General features: G+C 40.8%; 1 protein-coding gene across 7 annotated transcripts in view; it reads left to right on the plus strand.

The window, feature by feature from the left end:
* Nucleotides 1–11,893, plus strand: part of ccdc88ab (coiled-coil and HOOK domain protein 88ab) — a 98,712-nt gene extending 86,819 nt beyond the window's left edge. For 3 of the 7 annotated variants that reach the window (XM_088351560.1, XM_088351561.1, XM_088351562.1), the window contains 4 exons: nt 904–957; nt 2,522–2,614; nt 3,956–4,227; nt 7,158–11,893. In XM_088351560.1, the coding sequence (XP_088207686.1) occupies nt 904–957; nt 2,522–2,614; nt 3,956–4,227; nt 7,158–7,922 (1,184 nt within the window). In that variant the 3' untranslated portion in view covers nt 7,923–11,893. The remainder of the gene's footprint in view (nt 1–903; nt 958–2,521; nt 2,615–3,955; nt 4,228–7,157) is intronic. The other 4 variants (XM_088351564.1, XM_088351566.1, XR_015852503.1 and 1 more) reach the window with 3 other exon arrangements.
* Nucleotides 11,894–15,903: the final 4,010 nt, after the last annotated feature.

The raw sequence follows: 15,903 nt of genomic DNA on the forward strand, positions 1-15,903 counted from the left end.
GAACTCTGAACATCACCAGTGCGTCTCCTTCTAGATATGTCTCCCTCCTGCCATCTGTGTGTGACCCTCCTATTCAGGGATTAGCTTGCGCTTGCAGCAGCAAAGGTTTGGGTGTTGGCTATGGTCATGTTCAACTGCCTGCTTTACATTCTTTAGGTGTTGTTTTTTTTTCTGGCCACTGCGACAAAGTCTGATGTGAACATGAATCATTGACTGCAATCATTGCATGGACAATACATTGACCGCACTTTTTTGAATGCAGCATTGGTTGCTCATTTCTTCACATCCAGACACATGTGTGGTCGGCCCAGTGAGAGCTGTATGGAAATGCAGGCTGCTGTGAGATGGCCAGTGTTTGATGCAGTGGTGTCAAATGCCATGTTGACAACCTGGTCAGCACAGCACCAGTTCTGCTGCAACTTGCATGTCAACCCTCAAAAATAGGTGCAATACCTATACAAAATGACTAAATTTCTTTCCAGTTGTGTGAATATACAAAGAGACAACGACAAACATGGTAGTAATGTGTAATAAGAGTAGACATAAAAATCAACTCAGTGTTTTTGAGCTGCAGTATTTGCAACCGTGGAGCATTGTTGTCCACTTCATCCAACAAAACGGATTTGCTGTGGCACCCCGAAATAATGATGTATTGGAATAATATTTCGCACGAGTTATTTTAGCATATATTGAAACACTTCAAACACCTGGCCATATCAAAATTGAAGATTTTGATGCACCCTAATGTGTATTGTATTTATATAATCAAGATCACAAAAGACGACTTTTGGGGGGTGAAAAATAAGGTATTCATTTTTGGTGTACCTAAAAAACAAATGTAAGCAGTGACATATGCCATAATGTATTGATGAAATAAGTTATGGAATTAATTTTCATCAACAGACAAATCTTCTTGCGAGGATGTCGCCGGCGCCACTGATGACCCAAAGGGCCAAGGTAAACTCAGTCAGGAATCCAAACGCTGTCAAAATTAGGTCAACGCATTCTCCCACATCCCGTCCAGATAATCCTTAGGCTCCCCCCTAGCCTCTTTGATTAAGCCTTCACAGTGGTCATTTTGATGTTTCTGAATAAAACGCTGTCCAAAGCAGGATTGAGTCTATTGCAGCCTTCTAGAAGTTATTCAGGGCGGATTCCAATTAAGTCTGATGGACATTTTTTATCACTATTTAAAAGAGTCCTTAATCTTTTCTGAACACTGGCCCTCAAAAAGGTAAAGTTCTGAGATGTATCAATGGTAAGCCTCTAGGTGACTTCCAAAAATAAACTGATGAAAATCTAGTCACTTCTCTGTGTTTAAATCACTGAATGCAATGTCATTAATAAAAGGTTTTTGGTAGACAGAATCTTAAAGGTGAGGTGCGTCGTTTGAGGTGTCATTAGAATGTTGAAAGTAAAAGATATTCTTTATTAAGGTTGTGTTACCAATGCCCAACTAAGACACATTGGGAACAGGAGATGAACCCCTCCTCAAGAGTGCTTCCATGCCCGTCCCTGCATCTTTTGTCAATGTAGCAAGAACATGCTGAAAGTAAGAAAAGATCTATTTCAAATACAGTCCAAATGCCAACCTAAATCCCCAAAAACATGAAAAAAAGTTTATTTTAGCACATCTAAGAAATGCATATACTACTACTACATGGGCCACTGAAGGAGCTTAACAGAAGCTGCAATTCTAACCTAACCCAGAAGATGGCGTCATCGAGTAGAACATTTCCAAATTCTGGACAGCACCTTTTGGGTAAAGAAATATAAAGGACAGTGTTTCAATCTCTGACACAATCTGATCCACGATTGCATTTGCATGACATTTAATAATATTAGAATCCATGATAATTTAACAGTGCCTTAGAGTAATATCCAACTTTGATAATACCATACACTGTAATGTGATGCAAAAGCTATCATTTACAGTAGGGGTCTCCATTGTGGTACACAGGGGCACCAGGTAATCCCCTAAAGATTGCTGAGTAGCCCACTGACCAATTCTAAATAGTTCTAACCAGTGCTGGGTCTTTGTGATTTTCTAGTAAAATTATTTTTTAAATGGTTACCATTATTTAACCCTACTTCCAATAATTGACCTAGTAAAAATATTACCAATATGGCAATAACATGATAAGTTGACATATTAGAAATGCTTATCAAGTAAAAAAAATGTAGCTTTCAGATTTAAAAAGGGTGGTGACCCCTGATCTACGGTATGACAGTTAAAAGTCATAAATCTGCCTTAAGCTCCCTGTAGGAAGAAAGTGCAAGTTTACGCCTTTACACTATTCCTGTATGTACTGCATGAACACGCCCGCTTCCTCGATGTGTGCTGTCCTTGTTCCTCCAGCGGCCACCTTGGCAGCCGGCCACGCCTGTTGTCCATTATCGAGCATGTGCCATCTGGTTACGCAGCGGGGGTGTGCACCGTGTACTGTCAAGCCCTCATGTTACATCCTGTGTGTGATACTACATGTTTCTTCCTTTTTTTCTCCTTTCAACCTTTCCTCAGCTGCCAGACCCTCCAGTCTCCATACCAACAGGGCCAACACTAGTTGTAATAGTAACAATAACTCCCAGTTCACCTCTCCCCTTGAGGCAAAAGGTACGCACCTCCCAGTACCACCTCCTCAACCACCACCCCATCTTCACTATCTGTCAAATGCACATCTCTTACACTATGTGTTCCTCCTTGGTATTCCGTTATCTCTATATCACTGATGATTTGTTAATTGATGGAAAGATTGTCATAATCTACTGCATAATCCACATGAAAATACATTTCAATGTCATAACCTGTTATTATATCGTCATTTTGACTAATTTAAATCTATTGCAATGAACTACTGTCTAATATGTCTAGATTAAGAGATGTCAAACTCATTTTAACTCTGGAGTAACATGATAAAAAAAACATTCTAGTAAATAAAAATAAAATGTATGCCTTAGCTAGAGGGATGCGGGTGTTTTCAGAGGCTCCAAATCAAATTATGATTCAGGGATGTAAGATTAGAATTATGTTGTTTAGGTTTTTTTTCCACCCTTAATATTTTTTCATCTTCTAAGATTTAATCTCCTGGGGTGTTTATCAACTGTGCGTTTGTTTTTAAAAAATGAAATAAAATAAACAAAACTGTAAACGAAACATTTAATTCATTTCCACTAGTTTATTTAACTCATGCAGGAACTCATGCGGACTGGAAAGTGACTAATACAGCATGCAAGCAAAAACTAATTAAAATGACTGATTTGATGATTTAAGTCTTCTTTTTATTTGTATTTTTCTCTAAAATGTTTACCTAAATAATGGAGACTTTGCTGTTAGATTTAATATGTATTATAGAAAGGAGCTAAAACTTCTGCAAAGACACACAATTTTTATGTTGTATTTTTCGGATTCCCTTAAGCAGCGCATCTGTGACTTTTATTTTAAGTAAAATAACACAGAGATTGGTTTCCTCAATATTCTTTGGTTGATTAATGATCGTCAGCGAATACAGCTACCGTGGGTGCTTTGCGAGTGGCTCCTGGCTTTTGTGGCATCCAGTGGACATTTTTAAAACTGCAAGTCATCGTTTGCTCATTTTTCTCTCAGCATTGTCTCGCAGGTCACATAAAATTATGTGGTAGGCCCCATTTGTCCCGCAGACTAGGAGTTTGACGTGTGTGTTAGTCAATCATAATGGACCAATGCCTACTATCGATAAAACAATGATTTAATACGTAGGATATTTTTTACTCATGATACAATTGTCAATAAAGCACGCATGTGATTCAGACAAAGAATGAAACTGACAGCAGATAAAGTTGCAAATCAAAAAAACATTTGAAATCATAATTTTGGAAAACCATTTAATTAAACATTGACCTAATCCGTAACTAATCTGCCATAATTTATAATGCAAGTCCTAATCCATCAAAACTGGGTCCATATGTTCCCCATCAGGTGCATTCAACAGTAGCGCGAGCCGTCCCCACAGTGAGAGCAGTGGCGAGTTCAGTTTGAGTCTGGAACAGGAAGCCTGGTCTAGTAGTGGGAGCAGTCCCGTACAGCAGCCTTCGTCATCACGCTTGTCCCACTTAAGCCCCGCACCCTCAAGGAACTCCCTTGAAACCGGGGCCAACACCACGCCCAGACAAATCAGGAAGACTTCCTCGCCGGGAAGCGAGGTGGTTTCCCTGCAGCAGTTCCTAGACGAGGGAATCGACCCTGCCGAGGTAAGCTCTTATGTTTTGTTTCATTTTTAACTACAGTGGTAGCTCTTTATACAAGCGCAAGGACCCAAAAAGTCAAAATTGGCCAATTGGATATCTCATCTCATCTCATCAGCTGCACCGCTTATCCTCAGTAGGGTCGCGGGGGTGCTGGAGCCCAACCCAGCAATCATCGGGCAGTGGGCAGGGGACACCCTGAACTGGTTGCCAGCCAATCGCAGGGCACATAGGGACAGACAACTCGCTGGGTCATTCACACCTAGGGACAATTTGGACCGGCCAATCTACCTGAAATGCATGTCTTTGGAATGTGGGAGGAAACCAGAGTGCCCGGAGGAAACCCACGCAAGCACGGGGAGAACATACAAACTCCGCACAGGAAGTCCGGTAGATGGATTTGAACCCACACAGGAGGTTCCCAAGACCTTAGAACTGTGCTGCACACGCGCTAACCACTGCGTCGCCGTGCTGCCCCCAATTGGATATGTGTTATCATATTTGGGTAGTTATTGATCAGTCTATAAACGTTATCGCCCAGGATCTAAAAGGATACCAATGGTAAGAGCTGGTTACAAAATCCTAACCACCAGGCCATTAGTGACCTGGATGGTTGTTCAAAATTGCTTAACATTGGATGCAACAGGCAGGGATGTGATTTTTCCGCTAATTCGCGGAATTCCGCTTTTTTTATCTCCAAAAATAAAATTTTAAAATTTCCGGTGTTTTAATTGGTAAAAAAAAACGATTTCGTCTCGACAGCATGCCATTTGAGTGTTTCCGTAACTGAAATGAAACGTACTTGCGATTGGTTGAAGTCTCGTGTTGACCAATAAACGCGCTTGTTATAGGAGTGTGCCATTGTTCATTTCTCACACGTTTTTGCCGGGTGTTTAAAGAAAGATGTCCGTGATCGAACGCAAAGATGCTCCGCGAGCTAAAGAAATTGATAAGATTGTAAAAAACAAGTTTCGATGGGACTGGTTGGAGAAGGAATTATCTACGAATGTTGGAAAGAAGACTGTGACGAATTTGTTCAATGACTTTATTCGGAAGATCGATCGTGCCGGGAAAGCACTTTGCATTTGGTGTCATGATACCATCGACTATGGTGGGAGAGGTTTCAAAGCTCTTGAAAGTCACGCAAAGAGCAAAAAACACGTGAAAGAACTCCAGTCAAGAACGACAAATTATTCCATCGCTGGAAGTTTCGGTGCCCAAACGAAAACTCCAAAACACAAGCTGAACGACAAGCAAGTGTCCTTCTTCAAGAAGTTCTTGTCCTGTTTCCTAAAGCCAGAGTCCCTTCAAGGCTGTAAACTGACAGAAATTGAACTGAACAACAAAGCCAACCAACTCCGAGAAAATGATATTTTCTATGGTGGTGTCACCAGCAAACTGATGGATTCTTCTAACAAGTCGTCAGTTGTGTTCAAGTTCAAAGCCAAAGCCAAGGCAGCATATCTGGCATGTGGTCTGTACCTTCAGAAAAAGTTGCCCATGAACAGCAAGCTTCTGAGAGCAGCCTCTGCCATTGACCCACTTGCCAGAGGACACAGCTCAACTTTAAACCAACTGAAGAAGCTGTCGTCGTTGGTCACCAATGTCCTTGATGAGTCAGAGCTGGGGAACTATGATCTCGAGGTGAGAGAATACCAGTTGGACAGTGAGTTGCCAACACCTTTGGACTCAGAGGGGAAGGCAATTGCACTGGATCGTTGGTGGGCCCAAGTCTTTGCTGTTGGAAGATACCCAACCCTGGCCAAGATGGTGAAGGCTCTCATGAGTTGCTTCCATGGGCCGCAAGTAGAGGGGGCTTTTAGTGTCATGGGTGATGTCCTGAACCCCAAAGCATGCAGAATGGACATAGCCACATACAGTTCTATCCAGACTGTAAAATATGCCCTAAGAGCAAGAAATACCACCTCTGTCAGCCATTTTGGAAGGAAAGACATTCTGATGGATCCTGTGCAGTCCATACTGTGCCTAAATCTGAGGACATCCTCCAAAAGGTACAGGGAGGAGAAGGATGCAGAAGCAGCTATGTTGTCTGCAAAACGAACAGAACTTGCTGTGAAACAGGACACCCAAATGAGCAAGGCTGCCTCAAGAAGAACCATCAAAGCTGCACAGAAGCAGGCTAGAAAGACCCATTCCAAAGCAATGAAGTCTAGGAGGAAGTAGTGTTTGGGTCATGTGAATGGATTTAGCTGTGTCCCGACGGATCACCACCTTATCGTGGTGGGGCACTTTGCGCGTCTCCATGACCCCCAGAGCTATGTCGGCGGGAGTCTCGTACTCCTGGTAGGGTTACCCAAGCCGAACAGGTCGAAGGGTAGAGTCCAGACTAAGAGTGATCCCAAAAGCTGGTGGCGGCACGCTTTGAGGCGGTTTCCTACAGACCTGGATCCCGTTAGCCGCCTGCAGTTGTAGAAAGATGCCGGTCGTCTAGGGTCTCCCTTGCCACTGGAACCATCTTCTTTACAATTAAGATAGTGGCGTTGGGGAAATGTTTTTTAATGTGACTGATTTTGAGTTGACTTAAACTGTAATTTTATATGGGATAGTTCAATATACATTGAAAATTTATGCTGTTGTCTTGTCTATTTCTTTGTCATCTGAGTGCATTGAAAGTACTTAAAAAAACCCATGAGCTCCGGGGGGGGGCTTCGCCCCACTTTTCCCCCCACCAGGGCACTGCCCTGGTCCTACCTGGTTTCCCCCCCCCCCCCCCCCCCCCCCCCCCAGCTTTGCAGTATCTTTAATTCCTTGTGCATTATAATCCTGTGCGCCTTTTAGTGTGGGCAATTTGTTTTTTCTGGCACAAATCGGCATTGGCCTCCAAAACAACAATTTGAGGTTTTGAGCGCTCATATAAGGGATTTTAACGTCTCTTACATACTGTAACTACACTGATTCCTCCCTGTGTTATATAGTCTGGCAGTCAGGAGAACCTCACCGTGGACTCCCCCCGCCTCCCCGTTTCCGCTGAGCGCACGCAGAAGGAGCGCCCTGCCACACGGGGCCGCGGAATCCTGCGCTCTTCCAGCGGCAAAGCAACGACTGTCATTTCCGACCGACCCCCGCGTTCTTCAGGCCAGCCGGGGCGTCCCACCCTGCGCAAGGCCGAAAGCACCCGCGTGAGGGGCTCGGCCCATCCCGGCCTCTCCTCCCAGGCCCGAGCCACTTCGGTATCTGAGCGACTGGACCGAGCGTCGAGGTCTGCAACCGGCTTGCCCCGCGCCAGCAGCGTCATCTCCACGGCCGAGGGCAGCTCACGGCGCACCAGCATCCATGACATGCTTTCTAAGGATAACCGGCAGCCGGTATCCGTCGACGGATTCCCAGCTCCGCCTGAATCCAGTGAGTACGCACCAGAGAGGGCTACTCGTAGCACCTCCTTGCCAAAGTCTCTCAGTTTACCATTTGCTAGCTCAGAGGAAGCCGAGCTTCCCACCCTCGAGTCCTTCCTGGGTCCCTCCTTCACCGCTGAGTCGGTCTTCATGGACTCTTTCTTTAGCGAGTCGGCGGGCAAAAGCCTCCCCTTCCTCTCCCTCAACCCTACCCATGTTAGCAATATCAGCGCACCTCCTGTCGGCCTTTACGCACCGGGCCCAGAAAACGGGCCTCTACTGTCTGGAGCTGAGGAATTGGAAACTGAAGAAAATCAGTCGCTGTGGTTAGAGTATGGGTGTGTGTAAAGAAAGGAGAGGTTCTGGCCCACCGTTATCAGTTTGGGTGTCTGCATCTTGAGGGATCTGACTCTTTATTTGTTCTGGTAGTCCCATGGTGCTGTTGTTTTTTGCTGTTGTTTATCTGGGTTTTTTCAATTCTCCGTTTTATTGCCTGCACCCTCAAGTGGTGTGTGAATACTGAATGTTACATTAATATTCATTACCCGGTGGTACCTTGACTTACGAGTGCCTCAACTAGGTTTTTTTTTGGGACCTAGTGGTCGCGTAAAGGAAAATGTGTGTGGCGGAAACTCAGAGCTACTTTAGGCAACTCTTTGACAGTAAAACTCACCCAGACCCAATCATGTCTGGCCCATGTATCTTAAAAATATCATTTAAATGATGAGTACTAATTTATTCCAAACTGTCATATGTTTTTGTAAACAACTTGGTAAATTAAGGTGCCACTGGAGTTACCCCTTTATACCGTTTGTTTTGCATGTGTTTTTTTTTTTCGTTTTTGTTTTTATCATATTGGTGTTTTTATTTTGTTTGGTACACACTACACCTGGTATTCATATTTGTTCCAATGTGTATATGATTCTTTCTGGAAAGCAGGCTTTTGTTTCAATAGGACTCATTTTAGGGTTTCTCAGTAAATGAGACAAATAGGGTATTGATATTATGAAGCTTGGTTTAGTTAGGTCTGCTACTTCTACGAGTGAACTTGTGTATGGATGGGCAGCCATTTCCAAATGACGGAATAAAATGGAGTAATATAATCAGATAATTTAATTTTCAAAGATTTGTCGGGCCTTAATTTGCATAGCCCTGTGCAACTAAGGGACAGTGACTATTTAGGAGAACCCATCAACTCTCATGTTACGTCTGTTATTTTGTTTAAATTGTAGGAGGGTGAAAAAAGGGTTGAATTGTTTTAAAGCCTGAATAGTAATTGAATTGGGAGAAGCCCAAAAATTCCCAACCCTTACTCCGCTTTTTAATCGTGTCTGAATGTCACTAAAACCTATGCAAATTCTCTAGTTGGTTGTTTCCAACGATTTGTTACCACCATTTTAACTATCAAGAAGAATATATCAAATTTAATCATGCATAACGTTTTTTTTTTTACCCCAAAAAAAAGAACTCAAAGTAGAGTATATTACCGTATTTGTTCAATGATTGATCAGCCAAAAAATATGACCACAATGGCAATGGGAATCGAACCAAGGCTGTGGCGGTGATACCGTCGAATGTTCATCGCTTGAGCACAAGTAATTCAGTTGACATGTGTAAACTCATACGATTTCTCATTATCGCACTATTTTAATTCACGGTGCCAGAGACGAATGTCAGAGAATGGGGAAAATTGAAAGTCTTCCTAAGAGAAATAAAGGCTTAGTAGCGAAATTTGATTACATAGTAAATTTTATGTTCGTATTTTTTTTTTATAGTTCACGGAGTAAATAAATCATTTTTATATTGGCTGCTCATATTCATCATCGTGTGTCAACTACAAAACTTGGTTTAAGCTGAGAAATCACCCAAAACAAGCATGTAACAGGAGAGTTAGTGTAGAAAAATAGCACTGGAATTACACTCTTGTACATATGAAGTTATAAGCTATTATGATCATCGGCTGCTTTTGTACTCATGCTAATTTATTCCCCCGTGTACGTGTGTGTGTGTTGTGTATCTGTAAATAACGTTGCTTTATTCCACAGATGTGGAGAGCAGAAAGTCAAAAAGCAGAAGTGGCGAGTGCTAAGCACCACTTGCGGTGAGTGAGCACAAATGGGATGTAGGAGGAAAGGAGGCGGTAGCTTGTTGCCAAGGGAACTTCACGCATGATTTAACTCTTGTATTCTATCTTCCTTGCAAACGCTCCCCAAAATTAGACAGGGTTTTTATTTTTTTCCTTTGAGTTTTACCTTTTGAGTTTGCACTGCCACCTCCTCGTTGTTTGCTTCACATATAGTCCCTGTCTTGCTACTTCTTCGTGCTTCTTGTCTTTTCCACTCTGTGTTTCACATTGTAGGACAGGGTTTTCTAAAACTTGGGAGCTCTTTTGACCCAATTGTTTTGGTAAAGTAATCAAATGCATATTTTTTAATACAGGGGTGCTGATGTCGATTGCAATCAAATGGTGGATCCCAGATGTAGTACTGGTAGATCACGGTACACTGTAGTCAGTGCTTTGTATTTGTAGAGACACGTTGACACCTAGCGGTCAAACACGGCACGTTAGCAGTACTGTACTAATCTTTGTTAAATATTATTTATTTGCATCTCATTGGCCTTGAAAATAAGACTGACTTGTCACAATTACAATTAAACAACTGTTGTTTTATTTCAAGTAAACACGTTTGATTTGTTTAGGGTTGAATTAAGGAGTGTTTTCAGCTCTCAACTACGCAAATTGGGAATTTATTTTTCAATGCAACTGCCTTTGCATCTTCATTAGTTTTAGTTATTTTTTAGTTAATTAAACAATTTAAATACATTTCCCAATCGATGTTTTGCAACTTTTGTGATGGGTAGATTTTTTTGACTTGCTCATTTTGAATTAGCTCATATGTTGAAAATGTATAATCACCCCTGTTTAAATAGTACTACTATTTTTTGAACCATTTCTTATTACAGATTCCAAGTGGAAATTTATCCTGGAACCATGAGCAGCCAAGTTGGCCTAGTAACACTGTTGCAGTTTTTTAAAACTAAAATTCAAATCATTCTAAAATTAACTTATTTAAGTTACCGTCACTACATCAATCAATTCACTTTTTTTTAATTTCAACAAGTCTGTACAAAGACACTAATAATGACTTGGCACCATCAATGCTTCAAGGTATTATCACTTATTATGTTCACTAGTGTGCTGTTTGTGTTTTTTGACAATTTAGTGATTTTATTTTAAAAAACACATTTTTATTTTAGATAATAAAACTTTTTAAGTCACATATGATTTGTCTGAAACAGAATTGAAATAGATGACACCTTTTGGATAATTAAACTGGTCGAATTTAATATTAATTAATTAGGCAATTATGTTTTTAATTGACAAGTATACCTCTACATTTATAAACAAAAATGGCTTTTTTAAAAATTGATGAAACCGTGGGTGGTGGAGCACTGTACATTTTGTTGTGATCATTTTTTGTTGTTGTTCTCTACACAAAGCAAATTGCAACAATTTAAAATTAGTCCATCCACAATCTGTTAATACGGCCCCACTTAATTTCTGGCCAATCTGAGCTCGGGCCACAATTTTCGGAAGCCCTTCCTGGTGTGTCTTTTTTCTATTTACTCTTGTTGTTTCTAATCTTTCTTCATGTGTTCACTTTTTTTCTTCTTGGCTTGCCGGGGACTCGGTAGGTGACTTTTGGAGGTCTGAAAGCTGGTAGAGAGACTGCGAGAAAAACGATTGTAAAACGTCACCCTATTTTTTTTTTTTTTTTTTACTCTACTATTGGATAAAAATTGCTTCCTTCTGTTGTGTCTTTCTTCCTTGAATCAAGGAAACTGCTGAAGATGCAAACATGTTTATTTGATCCCGCTGTGTGTTCTCCACTGTGATAGGCACTACTGGTAGTATAGATGACAATTCAAGTGCCAAATCACAGCCGCCTGCCCCTCTCAAAATGACTTGGTTGATTCCCTTTGGATCTTTTGTAAACCTCATTTAAGGATGACAATATATGGAGTTGCGTTGTAAAAGGTGTGCACAGTGGCTCAAACACACTGATCGCATTACTCCATGACCTTGGGAACTTGTTTGTGTTTTTGGGCGTGTGCACATGTAGTATGAAAAGCAGACACTACTCATTTGAAACACGAAATACTCTGATCTTGCATTGCGGAAGACCTTACCACAAGCACACAAATATGTATATACAGTACAGTACATGCACACTATTTCTGTGAACCGGATGCATTGTTTTGAATTCACCCCTCTTTTTCCACTTTTATGTGTAATAAAAATGTATCAATCAAGAGAACTCCCATGTGTTTGTATTTTATTTCAATACTTGTATAAAGGTCTGGTGCATGGTTTAAGTTGCATCCCTTACGCATAAGACTGCTGCTTTTTTAAAGAACCTACCGCTTTTTCAAAAGAAAAATAGTCATAATCTTGACTGGGGACTAGTATTTTAGTCTACAGCTGCTTTATTTTGAAGCGTGATTAAGTCTATGTGCGTCAATAAACCGCTCCAACGATCACGTCTGTACTGGTCAAAGTTCACCACTTAAGGTTTTGAACAAGCATGCTTTTTTAAATTATATATATTGTGGAGAAGCATTGTGTTTCGTGCGTAAAAATAGAGTGGGTGATAACGTCTACTGCTTTTTAATGTCAAAAGGTTGGCGTGTGGAGTGTACTAGTTTCTCAAGTACGTATTTGTTAACAATGCCCAACTGATTTCAAAGAGCCGAATGCTTTATTTTCCACTGCTTATCTGCTTTTATCTTAATTTCAGCAGAGCTGTTAAGGGCAAAAGCATTAGGTAGGCAGAATGAGTGGATGGGGAGTGACATATGGTCTTTCCCACAGGTTATATTTTCTATCTGTTAGGGTAGTGTAAAATGGTTGGCTGTAAAACGTGAAGAGAAAGGGTGTGGTTTGGTCACTTTGAGTCCTCATATTTTGTATCACAGTAAAGCCACATTTAGTGACCAAATAATACACACTGTCCCTTTCAATAATTGCGGACTAACTAAAGAAGACTATTGTAGAGTAATTTAATCATCAGCTTCACACCCCTCCTTTTGTTATTATTTAAACGTATTGCAATACTCCAAAATGATTGCATTAGAATATAATGATAATACAATCAAATACTATGAAAGCAAAATACGTTCATTGCCCAAAACATGAACATACTGTTCTATGTGTTTGTCCCTTTGAGTCTTGCATTTAGGATGGGTGTGCACTGTGCAGATGTGTGAAAGTGATTTGGGGTGTTGAGAGATTATTTGTTTCTATAGCAACGAAAGCCTCCCCACTGTTGGCTAATTCCAATATACAGTGGCTTGCGAAACAATTTGACACCCTTGAATTTTGTGACCTTTTGCCACATTTCAGACTTTAACATCAAGATATAAAACTGTAATTTCTTGTGAATCATCAACAATAAGTGGGACACAATTGTGAAATAAACACACTTTATTGGATATTTTAAACTTTTTTAACAAATTGGAAACGAAACGGTGGGTGTGCAAAATTATTCAGCCCCTTCACTTACAGTGCAGCAAATTCTGTCCATAAGTTCAGTGAAAATCTCTGAATGATTCAATGTTGATTCAAATGTCTAACGATTATAAATGCAATCCACCTGTGTGTAATCAAGCCTCTGTATAAATGTACCTGCACTGTAATAGTCTCAGGGGTCTGTTTAAAGCGCAGAGAGCATCATGAAAAAGAGGAACACACCATGCAGGTCCGAGATACTGTTGTGGAGAAGTTTAAAGCTGGATTTAGATACAAAAAAGATTTCCCAATCTTTAAACATCCAAAGGAGCACTGTGCAAGCAATAATATTGAAATGGAAGGAGTATCAGACCACTGCAAATCTACCAAGATCGGGCCGTCCCCCTAAACTTTCAGCTCATACGAGGAGAAAACTGAGAGACAGAGATGTTGCCAAGAGGCCCATGATCACTGGATGAACTGCAGAAGTCTACAGCTGAGGTGGGAGAATCTGTCCATAGGACAACAATTAGTCGTATACTGCACAAATCTGGCCTTTATGGCAGAGTGGCAATAAAGAAGCCATTTCTTAAAGATATTCATAAAAAGTGTCATTTAAAGTTTGCCACAAGCCTCCTGGGAGACACACCAAACATGTGGAAGAAGGTGCTCTGGTCATATGAGACCAAAATCGAACTTTTTTGCAACAGTGCAAGATGTTATGTTTGGCGTAAAAGCAGCACAGCTCATCATCCTCAACACACCATCCCCACAGTCAAACATAGTGGTGGCAGCATCATGGTTTGGGCCTGCTTTTCTTCAGCAGGGACAGGGAAGATGGTTAAAATTGATGGAAAGATGAATGGAGCCAAATACAGGACCATTCTGGAAGAAAATCTTATGGAGTCCGCAAAAGAACCGAGACTGGGACGGAGATTTGTCTTCTAACAAGACAATGATCCAAAACATAAAGCAAACACTCCAATGGCATGGTTCACCAAAAAATATATCAAGGTGTTAGAATAGCCAAGTCAAAGTCCAGACCTCAATCCAATTAAGAATCTGTGGAAAGAACAGAAAACTTCTGTTCACAAACGCTTCCCATCCAACCTCATTGAGCTTGAGCTGTTTTGCAAGGAGGAATGGGCAAAAATATCAGTTTATCTGTGTGCAAAACTGATAGAGACATACCCCAAGCCACTTGCAACTGTAATCACAGCAAAAGGTGGCGCTACAAAGTATTAACTCAATGGGGCTGAATAATTTTGCACACCCAATTTTCAATTTTTATTTGTTAAAAAAGTTTAACATATCCATTAGAGTGTGTTCCACTTCATGACTGTGTCCCACTTATTGTTGATTCTTCACAAGAAATTACAGTTTTATATCTTAATGTTTGAAGTCTGAAATGTGGCAAAAGGCCACAAAGTTCAAGGGGGCCAAAGAGTTTCGCAAGTCACTGTACCCGTGCGGCTGAGTTTTATAATAGCTGCAAGCTAGCAGGACTGTTTTTGGGAAGTCCAGCGAGCAGGGCATTCCAATAATATAAACGAAAACATATGAAAGCTTGCATCGGTACCTCTTTGTTTGCCTGAGAGAACAATAGGCAGACTCTGTCTGTATTCCTGAGAAGATAAAAATCAATTTTATATTTTTGATATGTGGAATAAAATTTAGCTCAAAGTCAAAAATACTGCCCATGTTTTTAATGCAATCTAAATGTCTAAAATCTTGTAGTTTTTTCTTTCTCTGACTTTCAGGACCAATGAGTCAAACCTCTGTTTTGTCTGGTTGAGCTGTAGGAAGTTATCTGCCATCCATGACTTACTATCTGAAATGCATTTTAAAAGGGTATCTATTGGACCTGTGTCATCAGAGGACACGGCAATGTAGAGCTGGGTGTCGTCTATGTAACTATGGAAACTGACTCTGTCTCCCGATGACATCCCCAAGGGGAAGCATATTCAGAATAAAAGGTCCTGGGCTTAAAATCCTTATTATACCTTATATAACTTCAAATTTTAAAAATTTCTGTAAAATGCTGTTTTTTTCTAAAAGAAGAATTGAACGGAATTTAAAACTGTTTTTCTAAAACTTTGCTTGAAAACGGTAGGTTGGACATTGGACGGAAAATGTTAAAAATGCTCGAGTTTAATTTGCTCTTCTTCAGATATGGCCTCACCACAGCCATTTTAAAGGCGGCAAGGAAAACGCCCGTCTGGAGAGAGAAATTGACTTTATTTAAAATCTGTTCCCCAAAGAATCTATAAAATGACCTTCAAAGAGATGTGAGAGTTGGGTCTAAGCAGGCAGGTTGTTGGGTTGACTTGGGAGAAAAACTGGAACAATTGTCCTTGCTTCAATTAAGGCAAAACCTTCCATTTTCCAGTCCGAGGTAACAAATTATTGTCGCTCAACTGAAGGGTTTGCAGATTAAGAAAGCTCTGCTCCTGTAGGCTGGGCTTCTATATATATTTCCCTCTCAGAATAATTGTGATCCTGAACAATAGCACCCAATTACTATGTTGGTTTAAGATCAGGCGATGGTATAATCGTAATCCTGTGCAGTCCTTTGAGACATCTTATAATTGAGCGCTATACAAATAAATGTGACTTGACTTGACTCTTGGCAAATTAGACGGACACAGTTGTTTCGGTTTTCTGTAAAAAAAAAATACTCCATTTTCCACTTGTCCTGGAAGCGGCGGGCCCCACAGTTTACTGTCCTTTCCTTTTATTTACAGTCGCCATTTTAGAAAATGGGTGGGCTAAAGTTGTCATAGAAAGCCCAGGGCAAGGTGACCAAAGGGCTACTGTCAT

This window comes from Urocampus carinirostris, chromosome 13, assembly GCF_059441175.1.
Source record: "Urocampus carinirostris isolate Australia breed hairy pipefish chromosome 13, RoL_Ucar_1.0, whole genome shotgun sequence".
In the NCBI taxonomy this organism is placed as follows: Eukaryota; Metazoa; Chordata; class Actinopteri; order Syngnathiformes; family Syngnathidae; genus Urocampus; species Urocampus carinirostris.